This window comes from Catharus ustulatus, chromosome 1 (assembly GCF_009819885.2).
Source record: "Catharus ustulatus isolate bCatUst1 chromosome 1, bCatUst1.pri.v2, whole genome shotgun sequence".
Taxonomy (NCBI): Eukaryota; Metazoa; Chordata; class Aves; order Passeriformes; family Turdidae; genus Catharus; species Catharus ustulatus.
The window spans coordinates 109,090,961-109,105,231 of record NC_046221.1 but is presented as its reverse complement, the minus strand read 5'-3'; the positions used below and the strand labels follow the sequence as shown (position 1 = coordinate 109,105,231).

Here is a 14,271-nt window from a genome sequence, read left to right as displayed (position 1 = left end):
GCACACCACCACACAGCCATTCCTTCACTCCTCTCCCCTCCCAGTGGGATGGGTGAGAAAATATGAAAAAAAAGTTAAATTCATGGGTTGAGTCAGTAACAGTTTAATAGGACAAAAATGAATGGGGAAATGATGATTAATAATTAGAATACACAAAACAAGTGGTGCACAATGCAGTTGTTCGCCACTCACTGACTGATGCCCAGCCAGTTCTTGAGCAGTGGGCCCAGACCGGTTTTCCCCATAGTTTAGATACTGAGCACAATGCTATACAGTATGGAATATCCCCTGGGAGTCAGCTCTCCAGGCTGTGTCCCCTCCCAGGTCCTTGTGTAGCCCCAACCCCCTTGCTGGCAGGGCAGCATGAGAAGCTAAAGATTACACTTGAAGAAGTGTAAACACTGCTTAGCAACAACTAAAACATCAGTGTGTTATCAACATTATTCTTATCCTAAATCCAAAACACAGCCATGTACCAGACACAAGGAAGAAAATTAACTCTGTCCCAGCTGAAACCAGAGCAGTGTTGCAGAAGGACTCATTGGTAGACCCCAACTCTTACTATAGCTGCTGTGCTGTTAATCATTCAAGCAAAATTCTGAATAAACTACCCAAAAGGGGAAACTAATTTCCTTTGACTCTGCCAAGCATGTGCAAAAGTAACATCAATGAGCAAATACTTAACTCTTCTTGCTTTTGTTATCCCAGAATAAAAGTTTGGGGGGTGCTGGCAGAAATTTCAAGTTGTATTTCGTTTGTGACTGTTGCAGATTTGAAGACTAATCACCTCCAGTGACTGTGATATAAAAATCATTGGCCAGATACATCAAAACGGACACTTGGTAATCTGTGAAGAAACTATTCCCTCGCAATATGTGTACATCTTACCATGTTACTATAGGATTCAGAGCCTTAGTGTAGATGCTGTATTTGCCTTACAAATTTGGGATTATTCTCTAAATGATAGATAATTAATTAATGTATATTTTGATAATATTAACTATTCCTCTGTGCTTGACTCAAGTTGTTGTAACATCAAATATCAGAGTAATCCAAATGCAACGAAAAAACCACTAAATTTCACCTCCAAGTGCAAATATAGCAACCAGGCATGTGCATTTGAAAATGTTCCATTTCAAAAGTAATTTATTTCCTGAGATTAAACAAGTATTGGTTTTTTTCCAGGCCTTTCTTCAGTTCCTGAAGAAGGTGGTTGCTAATGAAGGGAAAAACAAGATGAATTTGTGGAACGTGTCTATGATTGTAGCACCAAACCTCTTCATCTACAAAGGGAAACGTGCAAACCAGCAAGAGATGCAAGCAGCCGCCACCACCGCGCACATTGTGCGGCTTTTAATCCGGTACCAGGACATCCTGTGGACAGTGAGTAATGCTGGTTCCCCCTTTATGGTTCCATTCCTGTGCAGGTTTTTGCTTTGTGCAGAAATCAGAGTAAACTGACCTTCCAAGGAGAAGCAGTTTCTTTGGAAACTGACTGGAGTCTTTTATATCTAGAATGAGGCATCCTGACAGATATTTCTGGATTGAGAGCTCCTACTTCTCTAAGACATCTATTTTAGCATCAATTGCCTTCTCTCACACATTGTTTGTATACATTGTTTGTACTCTGTACAACCTTCAACTTTTGAAGGTTGGCCTGAAGATATTGACAGTCTCAGCTCGTTTGCTCGTAACAAAGGGAGGGTATAATGGGGGTTGCAAATACTACCTCCTAATAAAGTTCCTGCAGCTGCAAACATAATTTTAAAGTTTCACATGGCGTGAAAGATATCACCAAAGGAATAACTGTAGGTTGTTAGAGGAGCTACTGATTGCACATATAAACAGAGCTTCTGCTGCCTAAAAATCGGTGCCCTTCAGAAGACCCAACGCATTGGGAAAAAATTACTGTATATACTCAGATCTGGTTTCCTCCATCTAGGTCCCATCCTTCCTGATTTCCCAAGTTAGAAAAATGAATGAGGCAGCAATGAACAACAGCAAGAGACAGCTGATGTTTGACAAAGGAGTGAGAAAACTTCTGAGGAGAAAGACCATGGAACGGGAGAGACCTGAAAGACCAGAGGTGTGATAAAAAGATACAAGTTTCAAGGGCAGCTTTAAACAGCTTCCCTCCTTTATCTCATGAAAGATTCTGGGTGTGGGGATGAAATTTTACTGTACAAAATAAGATGATTTGAGAGTGATCTTGAAAGGTGTGCTTCCCAGTCCAACACTGTGATAAGGCAAAGTTTTGGGAATTGATTAAGAAAAGGTAAGGAAGACAGAATGATTTCCAGCAGCCAAAGCTGCCAAGCTGGTTCTTAACTTGTTTTGTAAGAAACATGGACTGTCCTTGACAGCAATGATTTGTAGATACTCAACAAATGCATGGATCTGGAGCTGAATGGTAGGATGGTCCATATAAGGATTAACTGCATTTATCCATGTCCTGGTACAGTCCATTTGGTATTCTTGCAAACTTTAGTCTTGGAGTTTTGCACTAACTTTTTAAGCACAGAGAAAATTCAGTTTGCCTACCGCAGACACCTAAACTATGTCTAAATGTTAAGTGCCCAATGAAGTAGATTGCATGGTTATTCCCTGTATAGTTGGAGGGGAGAAATGGATACTTGTCCACATGTCATGTCTCTATGCATTACACTTTCCCTATAGCAATTACATGTATTTCCATGTAGTAACTACCTTTAATAACCTGGAAGTATTTAGAGTCTTCCATGAATGTTTAAGAGAATGAAGACTGGTGAATTGTAAGAGAAGTAATCAAGGAAACTGTAAAGGACTCTATAGTTGTTGAAGAATAGTCTTGAAGAACAAAAGAAAAGAAAATTAGGAGGGAAAGTTATCAAAGATTATGAGAAATAGCAAATTAGACATCTAGTACAGACAAGAGAGAAAATTCAGAAGGTAATGTATGGGGGGAAAGGTAGAAAACTAAATGTTGTATATGAGTGGTGAATCAATTCTAATTCACCTTTCTCAAGAAATTTCCAGCACTGATTGAAGTATTCTAGGTAGGGTAGGACATACATTGGTGCAGCAGATGGAGACAGAGATGTTTGTTTAAAATGGCAGTGCAGACACTGTTCTGCAAAGTTAAATTCAGCCTGGGATGAACACAGATAGACTACTCTGAGGAGAGTCAGTTACTGAAGTCATTGCACCTTTGGGAAGACAAGTCCATTGATTGGAGTAATTGGCTTTACAGCTAATAAAAATGAGGGTAGCCATGGCAAGGAGCTGAAATATGAAGGGCAAATTGGAGGCAAACTCTGTTTGGATAACTGAGTTTAATGTTGAGAGCACTTAACATAGTCCCCAGGTCTCAGATGTTCTAAATTACACAGAGACAGAGACTGGAGAGACTATTGTGTTCTGGTCAGCGTGGTATTAACTGGATTAGAACTGGAATGCAAACCTTGCTAATTGATTTATCCACCATTAATCATGGAAGAGTGCATAAACTTCATAGATGATCATTTGAACCCTACACAAGGTCAAACTTCAAATTAACAGAAGCCATATGGTACTTGATATTTTACTGTACATGCACTTCAATCTAGTTGAAGATATAGGAAGCAGAAACAGAGAACTGGATCTTTTGCCTCAAGAAAAATTTCATCTTTAGAAGGAAGAACAGATATTCTTAATAATTTTTAAGTTTTCAAATAAGCAGTCGCTTCACTGACCAATGTTAACAGAAATAAGTTAAAGTCACAATTCAAGGGCTTTACCCTGTGTGCATTTATGTGCTACTTACCTAAGAGTTTGTGTCTTTGTGTTGTATCTGATTTGTGTCTACAAATTTGCATTTTTATGACTGTAAATGTCTTTTGAATAGCCAAGAGAATGCAGGACAGAGAGTTTTGCAAGCAACCTCAAATGAGGTTGTAGAACTGCTTTCGAATTGAGCTAGAGCAATATTTGCCTTAGACTTACTCTATTGAATATTGATTTTAGGGAGCTGTCACTTTTCCTCCATACTTGCAGTCTGACATACCCGAGGGGGTGATAAGAGTTTATGCTCCACTGCATTCAAAAGTCTCTATGGCAATTCAACTCAACAGCCAAACAAAAGCCAAAGACATCCTGGCTCGATTCCACTGTGAAAACAGGTGGGTAAAGCAGAACATTTTGTTTTTCCTGAACAACAATGTCAGAACTATAAATTAATAGACTGTTCCCTCTTCAAAGATTCATTGTGTTACAAGAACTCATTTTTCTAAACTAAAATTGCTAATTTATGGTTATGTTGGTCGAAGAAATTTTAACCACTTATCTTACTCTTTTAATTTTACTTAATTGGCTCCTATACAGAATCAATCTGCTCTCCCTTTAGTAGACCACTATTAAAAACATACATTAAATATACGTTTTATAGACTTGCCACACAGAGAACCCAAAGGTATTGTTTTACATCTATCCATAAGTCTAGAATGGTTTTATTTCTCTAAAGTAATAATTATTAGCAGTTATGGGAAATGGCGAATTGTGTCTGAAAAGTCTTTTCTGCAGAGTCTTCCAATGTTACCACATAATTCTGTTCTTTGACTAAATAATATAAAAAAATATATAGAAGGGTTCATTGACTGTGATGCAATAATCTTCCTCTGTAGTAGATTCATTATTCTGCAGTGGTCCATTTGGTAGAAGTTGCTGGTTTTCGTAAGTTCACAGGGGAAAAAAAGCTTTGCTTTAGCTTAACATAGATGATGGGTGATAAGACTGTGGTTGTAACAGAAAGACAAACTGAAAGGATTTTTTCCATCCTAGCCGTGGATCATCACAGAACGTGAGAGGCCAGACCCAAAGTTTACATGAAATTGGAGGAAATATAGGTAGGTCTCAATTTTGAAAATTAATTCTGAATGTCCTTACCTCCTAAAACACCTCAGGGTAGCACTATTTTGGCACAGCTGGTTCTCTCCTACCCTCCAGTCCATCTGGAGAAAAGGAACCTGACCCTAAAGCTGTTAGAATCAATGTCATTATTTTTTCCAATTCCAGAGTGCCAGGAGGGACACCCCACAGGAGAGAATGCACCCAGTGGCTGGATCTCAGCAGCACTTTTTACAGTCTTGCCAAATTCAGCTGACCTTTTCCTTACCTCTCTCACTCCCGTAGCTGAGAATTTTTCCATGGTTAAGATCTCCTTAGTCTTCTATTGCAAGCACATTCCACCTTGCTGTCAAGCCTTTTTCCAAGACCTTTTTCTGTCTTATTGTATGAAAATGTTAACCTCTGACAAATAAAAACCCACAGAACTGTGAATTCAACCCCTGCAGATGTGGGTGTTCTATACTCACACTAATCTGTGTGCTTTATTTAGATTGCAAATTCCTTACAGTAGGGTTTTTGTCTTCTTCTGTTTCATGCAGTGACACTTCTTATAATAATAACAACAGTGGCTTGCTCCACAAGTTTCTGGCCTAAAGGTCAAAAAACATATTTTAATTTGAGATTACACAATCCTGGCTCTCTCCTTTCTCTGTTCATACCAAAATTCCTGATGCTCTGTTGGATTCAGTTGTGAATTATCTGATTAGATTATTCCTTATTTCTTCTAGATTCAGCTCTAAAGAGTTTCTCTAAAGTTATTACAAAACATCACAGACTTACTTCAGCAGCAATCAGGAATCTGTATTTGTTACTGATGATAATACAAAACTAAATTAGATTAGTGTTTTGTTTTGCCTGTCCAAACAAGATGACCAACTGATGGTAAAAGAGAAAAAAAAATCCTAAAGGCCTTGTGAAACAATCCCAAATATTCCTACAATGGTCTTCCAAAAAATTCAGACATTTAATTTGCATCTTCATTTAAAATCATTTTTACAGTCCTAGATCCTTCAGGGTACCTTAGTCCACTGATTAAGCATTAATTCATTTATATTGCTTTCACTTGAATAAAATCATTAGGACCCCAATGACCTTATAAGTAACCGTACAAAAATTTTACCATAATCTTGTGTCACAGCAAAGTAACCTCACTAGTGAAATGACTTCATTACCCCATGTAAATGCAATATAGTCCCACAAATCAACTTAACTCTAGAATTTATTGCCTTATTACTCAACTAAGAGGCACGAAATCCTCATTCTGGCAAAGGCAGCCACAACTTCCCAATCACCAGCTAATGAAGCAGCTGGAGTGCAGAGGATTTTTTATTATTTTTTTTAACCCTCAAATTGGCAACTCCCAAACACCTTGTTAGAGTCCTGCAATTCTTCACGAGGTCCTACTGTATGGGAACACATTGTTTACAGAGCTACTTTTTCAGCATTTAAAATAGAGTAGAAGTCAGAGAGCTATAATTCCAGCTAAGTAAATCCAAAGAAATAAAGCCCCCCATGCTGTACCACTTACACTAACAGTGTTGTTGATGCTTCTGAAGAGACCATATTCATTGTTTGACTAAATGTCTTGTCCATTACTCAGTGTAATGCAGGACATACTGCCTAGAACGGACAGTGAATTCATGACTGTCACAGAGTAAAATCACTGGCAAATTTACCAAAGACCCTCTCTGTACCCAGGCAAGATGTTAGCTGGATGGACACACCAACCAGGCTTGCTGTGTGCTACTCAGAGAAGCTTTCAAGGACATTTTAAAACAGCTCAGTCCCTGTGTGCTTAGAACACCCTATGATTCATGGCTGACAATTTCCTTTTCAGGTCAGCACTGTTTGGATCCAGATGCGTTCATGCTAGATGTCTACCGGGCAAATCCTCATGCAGAATGGGTGATAAAACCAAAAGCCAGCTGAAGCAGAAGGCAGCAGTATACTGGACAAAAGCCAAATGGACAAGAGTGATGCCTGTCATTTTAAAGAGCTCTTGCAGAGACAAAACAAAATGGTAGCTACAGGACATCATTCCTTCCTACTGTACTGTCCAACTGATGGTCAGCACATAGTACTTTGGTATTCCAACTTCCAAACCATCAGAAAAATACCACATTAGTTATGCTTTCATATGGACTACACTTGTGCCAGTTGGCCCGGAGGTGAGGAGGGCAGACCAAGGTACGGTGTTCGTTTCCTGACCTGGTGTTAGAACATTTTTTGGAAATAATGCAGTGGCATCAGATGAATGAAACACTACTGACCACAGCATAACGCAGATGATGACAGAGACATTGGAGAAAGGAAGATGTCTGTCAGGCATTGAAGGTGGGAGCTCAACATGCAGCAGTGCCAAGACAGCTGTGTGAAAACCAAACCTTTCTCCTGAAAGTAAACCCATACAGTTTGTGTTACTGCAATACTTGTGTCTCTCAGTCACTCCTCATGAGTACCTGATACTGGGGGAGGGAGGCAGGAGGAGGAACTATAGACAGCTGTACTGCTCAGTGCACATACCACCGTATATCTCACTACCAGTCTTCCAAAATCATCTGTCTGGGTTCCTCAGCTGTGTGCAGTTGTACTGCCACGATCCACACTCCCCTCCCTTCCCCTGTCACACAAGTTTCAGGAGACAAAAGCTAGGTGAGAAGGGGTATATGCCCCTAGCTCTGCCTTTTACTTGATACTCTCAGAATTAAATCTGTGTAATGCCAGACTATGAGATGTGTTAATGGTGCCACTTACAGGCAACACCTTTTTTGTTAAGCATTATAGTTTATAATTTGTAACCTAATTCTTTTTATTTTGTTTATTTTAGCTTTAATATGTAAGCAATTTTTATACTCTTCAGCTGCATCAACAAGAGAGATCTTTGTTCAGGTCTTGTATAATACAGCATGGAGAAGAAACATGGCTTCCAATGAGAAAAGGGGTTTAATAATTTACACATTAGGTCTTTAAAACCATAGCCAATCTAGGCCCAGTTGTGCTGAAGGTTTTACAAACACATAGCAAATTGCACCTGGCATGCAGTCTAAGCAAACACACAGGCTGACAAGAGAAGAGTGGGCAGCAACTGCATTGGGAATGTCAGAGAGGATGTCTGGTTTGGAGCTAGTCTCAAGAGCAAGTGATGTTCTTCACTCAGTCATCTCACTTTGGGTTATGCTGAACTAAAAGAGGTTTGTTTAGTAGGGAAATCACAAATCTGGAAGAGAGCAAGTATTTTTTTCATCTTTGTCATATGTAACAAGTGAGAACCAATGCCTTCAACTGCCCTGCGATGTCCCCACCATTAGATGATGATGTGGCACAATAAAACCACCCCCAGCCTGAGCAATGATTTTTGTTCCTGATCTGGACACAGGGAAGCAGAACAGGCACAAGTTCTGTTATTACATAGCAATTTAAAAGCACACTGAACCAAGTCCTCCAGGTGAACATAAAGTCTGCTGTGCTGCAGAGAAAGCCTGTAACTTGTGATGCTCTGCTGAAGCTGTGCAATGAGGATCTGAACCAGAAGCACAGCCTCTAAAATGTGTCAATCGTTCTCTGGTAGTTAACTTTCATTGTTAGTGGTCAGTGAAAGAAATCAGCATTGAATTAGTAAGTTCACCAGCAACAATGATGACTACAGAGGGCAGATCCTGTCTTCTTTCTTATCTTTTTGATAAAAATGATAAAAAATTACAACCATTTTCTTTAAAACCGTGAGATCTTTAACTTTCTGGTTGTTTTGGTGGTTTTTTTGGGTTGTTTTTTTGTTTTTCGTTCTTGTTTGTTTGTTTAGATTTTTTGTTTTCTTTTGTTTTTCCTTTTTCTTCTTAACACTAAAGGAGACATAGTTGCAACAAGGAAAAAAACAGGACAGTTGTATTATAAAATACACTCCTTATTTTGACAACTATTTATTTTAAGTGTACAAGAGATAGTAGATCTGTGGCTTGTTTATAGGACTAAGCATAAACGTTTTGTCATGTGCTTTGCTCCCAATACCTTTTAGTTCCCTCTGTGGCAAAGGACAACCCTTTCTGCTTATGCTGCCCTTGTCTGCCAGCTGCAAAGCAGGACTAGTACTTTCCATATAAAGGCAACATGAGAATTAGTTGAGTTAAATTCTGTAGGCAAACAATTTCCTGAGCAGATCAGGAGTTATAAACATCCATCTGGGAAGAACAAACTCAGCAAAGGCTTTTTATGTGGAAAGTGCTTCGAATACAAAGAGAATCATATAAATGCTAAGCATCATTTTATCTATAGCCAACTGAAAGGCAATTCTGTGACTACAGAAAGCCCAAACATTAAGAAAATAATTTGAAATGTCATAGCAAATGAGCTAACTTCCTACAATACTTTCAGACAAATATATTGACCTCCTCCATCTTGCCCACTCACTTCACTCTGTGTTCCCAATGGCTGTCCAAGGGAAAGGACAGAGCAGCCCTGTGGTCATGCTGCAACTTGCTCAGCATGTCCTGGACCTCATCAATGTTATTTCTGAAATGGATCTCCCTGCATTCTGTATAGAATACGAGGGGGTTTTGGAAGACCTTTTTTACTGCTTCTCAACTTTGGAAAGTCAAATATGATGTAATAAAATCCACCCTGTGAGCTCTTGTTCTATGCTGAAACTGCCTATAACTTTATAAGACATGCATATTAGCAGATGAACTAGATTCTACATAGAATGGCCAAATACCTCCTGTCTGTGAAACAGAATGTCAGAATTCTCTTTTGATAGAAATGGCCCTAATGAACCATGTGTAGTGGTTAATACTGTTCCACATTAAGTTGTTTTGTATTGTTTTGGTACACTAACTTGATTTAATATGTGGCAGACAAATGCAACAAGCTCAATGACATTTTGCAATATGATGTTTCAACTTTAGGTCTTATATTTCAAGATGCTAGTGGCATGAGGAATTTTGTTCCTCCTAACAGAAGCTGAAGTCAAAACTAAGTTGCAAGAGGATTGTCACCTAACAAAAAGTAACATACCTGGAAAGCTATTACTAAGAAAGTGGTAGCAAGCAGGGAGAAATTTACTGAAATTCCAAAGATGCCTCAAGCATTTATATACTCCACGGTTCTACAAGGACAGCATTTTGCATATCAACATATAGAGAGAGAGTATTGTAAAAAGCAGGTGTTGCAAATCAGACTGGAATCCTTTGACCTGTATATGCAGCGAATGTCATGAGAAAGTGTGAGTGTGTGCAAATGTGTCTGTGTCCATGTATAATATTAACTACCTCACTCTGCATTTTCCAGGAAAAATATTTTGGCTTAGACGTTTACTATTTAATCTATTATCAATTTCATGTTAACACTGACACAGTATTTCTTTTTGTATGAGGCAAGATTTGAAATTACAAAAAAAAAATCTAGTAAAATACCTACTTCGAGATATGGATGAAATTTTATACAAACCATGTTGCCTAAATTATGCTTGCAATGTGAACCTTGTAAGATCAGATGTTGGGGTTAATAGACAATGAATACAAACAAACGGTGTTTCATTTTTATTTTTCAATGGGTTTCTATTAATGTGTGTCTTCTCTGGAAAATAATACAATGCCACTAATCAAAGTGAAGTGTTTGTATGTACGTTTCCCTTACAATCCTCATTATGTTATGTGTTTTGTTGAAGTACGCCAACATGTACGTGTGTTTGTACAGCAGAGTGTGTCCACTGTATTGTATCCATGTCAAAAATAAAAAAAATTACAACAAACCCTGCTCTTCAAATCTAACCACGTGTATTTTGGATAGAAGCAGGGGGCAGAGAAGCAGTGGTGTATCCTTTTTCAAAGCAACTGTGTTGTTACAGCATCTGAACAGCTGTAGAGAGGACCATGTTCTGCCGCCCTTGCTGAAGTGGAGGATCTCCTTGCTCCAGGAGCTCTTGCCTTGGTCTACCTCATTGCAATGTAGAAAACACACTGCTTGGAATCCTGCCTCATTGAAAGCAATGGCAAACTGCTTTGGAGTTTCATTTCAGCCAGTAGTTTTTAAAGTAGTACAAAAATACATAGAGAAAAACTAACTTTAGAATAAATTGTACAAATGCATAGTAAAAGCAAATAAAATTGGAGGTACCAAACAAAAATACTGCTAGTTCAAAGAGAAAAAAAAGGAGATGCAAGTAACTTGCAAAGAACTATGTTTATTATAGATGCATATTAAAGTAGGGGACACATTTGTCACTGTTCAATGATCTGGCCAATTGATGAATGGATGTCCTTACTTGACTGAGACTGGGCATATATCTCCCAAATATGGCTTAAGAACAGCTACTGAAAGACTCATTTTAGAAACAGAGGCAAGCATGGTAAGAAAAGACAAAGGTACAACTGAAGGCTGGCCTCAAAACTGCTTCCATTGTCCACAAGAAAGAGTTATCCAAAGAATGATGCATTAGTTTGCATTGCCAAAATACATAGTTATTCCCAAATAAGATCCAAACTGTTTTTTCAGCAACACATCACTTCACAGGCATCTCTGTGCCATAGAGGTGCTGCTTGTCCTGAAGCTGATTCCATGAGAGCATAAACAGGAATATAATCTGTCTATCCAATGTATCTATAATGAGTGTCAGAAGCACTGGATAGCAAGGCAGAAGGAAAAGGAACTGGAGCTACCCTATGAAGTGTAACTAAGAAAATTCTATTAATTAAACTCTGAATCTGAGACCTTCAAAATTATGCCTTTATTCAGTCTCCTGCTCCCTCTGCTGGACTATGTCCACTTACATTTCATATAATCACAGTCATATAATGGCCTGGCTTGGAAGAAGCCTTAAAGATTATCTAGTTCCAACCTCCCTGTAGTGGGCATACTTGTAACTTCTCAGCCTTCCAGCTTTTTTTCTTCTAACTAAAATACACAGACAACTGAACTACATGAAATAATGCAGTTTATTGTAGTTTTATTATATGGTCCAAAATTATTACCTTCTTACAAAACCACCAACACACAATAAAATGAAATACTGTCAAGTAATCAAAAGAAAACATACTGTAAACACTGATTAATAAAAATTCCCAAAATAAAAATACCCAATTAATGCCATTAAAATTTTTGTAGAGGTATTTGTTGTTTAAAACCATTTAGTTAAAATGCAGACATAGAGCTTCTGATTAAAAAATATAAATGACCTGAGTTGGAAAACAACCAGAAAAATCAAATAGATGCAGGTTCTTGTCAGTTCTTCTTTTCATTACAAAATGAGAATGCAAAATAACAGATCAACAAAAAGAAAAACAATCCCTCTCTCAATCCAGACAGGCTTTGCTACAGTTCAGTGCTCAGCCCCAGGGCAGGAATGAGGAAACACTCCACGCAGGTCAAAAGCTCTGCTAAAGTCAAACAATTCTGTATGCTGGCCCTTGGTCAAAACAAGGTTCCTCAAACAGCCACGGAATGAGCTCTTGCTTGTGAGGCAGTTTTGCTTGACATCAGCTGAAAAACAAACATGAAATATGTGTAATCTATTTCTACCAAACTGAAAAAATACAAAGATCCAGGTTATTAAAATTCTCCCCCTCTGAAATGAGAGGTAAACCCAACACCTGAGGAGCATCAAGTTCTATTCATGTTTGGATGAAGTGTGACATCCCAACATGGACAGTCACTGCTCTTTTCAAGCATAAGCCACGGACAGCACTAACTTGGCAGAGTTTGGAGAAGTACAGTAATTTCACGATTATAAGCCGCACTGAGTATAAGCTGCACTTCCGAGTGCCAGCAACTTTTCGTTCTTTGTCCATACATAAGCCGCACCTGATTATAAGCAGCACGTTTCAATACAGAGTGTGATAAAAGGTATCTATTCTATCACCATCTGTTGAGGGTGGAGGCAGTGATCCTTATCTCAACGGCAGATATTCTGCTAATGGGCCATCCATTGAAACCAGGCAGGGCATTGTTCTTTATCTTTTCACAACCCATCCTTCCTCCAGCGAGTCATTTTCTGCTAATGGCCCATTGAGTCCCACTGTGTGACTGATGAAATTACTTCATCCCATTGGAAGTTGCTCCAGTCAGGGGGAAGAGCCCAACATTTCTTACCAAGATAAAAACAGAGGTTTTGGGACACTAAGGGAGCCCTTTCTCCACTGGACTCCAGAGGAAAACTGGATTTCTCCACATCACCACTGGACCTCCAGAGGGAAACTGCACCTTGTACAGGAGCACTGCTCCAACTGAATCACATCTGTCACTGCAGGAGGATGCAGCCACCATTTAATGGGACTGCTACCAACACCCTGCCTGACGGGGTGTCAGGTTGTACTCTGACTTTGTCAGGTTTGGAGTTTGTTTCTTTGTAGTACTGTATTTCTATTTTGATTTCCCTAGAAAAGAACTGTTATTCCTAAATCCCATATTTTTGCCTGAAAGCCCCTTGATTTTAAAATTATAATAATTTGGAGGGAGGGGGCTTACATTCTCCATTTCAAAGAGAAGTTCCTGCCTTTCTCAGCAGACACCTGTCCTCCAAACTAAAACAGCAACTTGTTGTCCTTTGTCCATATATAAACCGCACCTGATTATAAGCTGCACTTTGGGTTTGGACCAAAATTTTAGTCAAAATGGTGCAGCTTATAATTGTGAAATTACTGTAGTTCTTGCCAGGGGACAATGGAAGATGAGAGGGAAAAGTAGAGGAGGAAGTCACTCTGTATGGGTGTTTTTGAAGTTAAAATAGAAACTAGCAGAATATGAAGCAACAGCTGAGCTGTACACAATCACAATTTCCATGGCAAACCAAAAGGGAGCATGGGTTAAGAGTCACTCTTGTGAGAATGAGTACAGGAGGTACAGAAGGGAAGGGAAATATTATTGTACCTACCAGGATAACCTCCAACATAAATGGGATTGTTCGTATCTGCAGATGTTGACTGGATGTAGGGATTATCAATGTGAACCAAATTCCCATCAATTATCAGCGAAATGCTATGTTTGCTTTTGTTTGCTTGAAGCTTGTGCCATTTCCCATCACACAAGCTATTTGTGCCTCTTGGTTCGTATGTAACAGTTATTCTGCCAGCTCCATTGTTGACATGGAATAAAACCTGTGCAAACAGCCAGATGCCAATGAAGATATAAAGTGAGAATACATGAACTAATCTGCCTAGATAAAAGCACAATCATACTGGTGCAGAAATTTCCGTTTGAAATATTTGGCAAAATGCATGGTTAATATTTACTTTGATGGATAGAGTAGATCCTTAGTAACCTGTTTTCTAAAATTTAAAACACTTAGATCTACCTATGCAATGGTCCATTGATACACTTCACTAGGGATTTCAATGTTTCTTACAAATACAAATCAAGACGTTTTCCACAGAACCTGCGAGTTCAGATCTGAAAGAAGATTCACTGTATATAACTGAAGAGAAA

The 14,271-nt window shown here is 38.8% G+C and overlaps 2 protein-coding genes across 4 annotated transcripts in view; one reads left to right on the top strand and one right to left on the bottom strand.

Moving 5' to 3' along the window:
* The window catches only part of ARHGAP28 (Rho GTPase activating protein 28), a 75,930-nt gene extending 65,364 nt beyond the window's left edge, over nucleotides 1-10,566 (top strand). For 2 of the 3 annotated variants that reach the window (XM_033081343.1, XM_033081361.1), the window contains exons 11-15: nucleotides 1,186-1,383; nucleotides 1,943-2,086; nucleotides 3,982-4,136; nucleotides 4,795-4,859; nucleotides 6,698-10,566. In XM_033081343.1, coding sequence (XP_032937234.1) covers nucleotides 1,186-1,383; nucleotides 1,943-2,086; nucleotides 3,982-4,136; nucleotides 4,795-4,859; nucleotides 6,698-6,789 — 654 coding nt within the window. In that variant the 3' untranslated portion in view covers nucleotides 6,790-10,566. The remainder of the gene's footprint in view (nucleotides 1-1,185; nucleotides 1,384-1,942; nucleotides 2,087-3,981; nucleotides 4,137-4,794; nucleotides 4,860-6,697) is intronic. The other variant, XM_033081351.1, reaches the window with a different exon arrangement.
* A 1,037-nt stretch (nucleotides 10,567-11,603) lies between these two features.
* The window catches only part of LAMA1 (laminin subunit alpha 1), a 103,692-nt gene continuing 101,024 nt past the window's right edge, over nucleotides 11,604-14,271 (bottom strand). The window contains exons 62-63 of the mRNA XM_033077008.1: nucleotides 13,721-13,943; nucleotides 11,604-12,330 (exon numbers count right to left, since the gene is read on the bottom strand). Of these exons, the coding sequence (XP_032932899.1) occupies nucleotides 12,170-12,330; nucleotides 13,721-13,943 (384 nt within the window). The 3' untranslated portion in view covers nucleotides 11,604-12,169. The remainder of the gene's footprint in view (nucleotides 12,331-13,720; nucleotides 13,944-14,271) is intronic.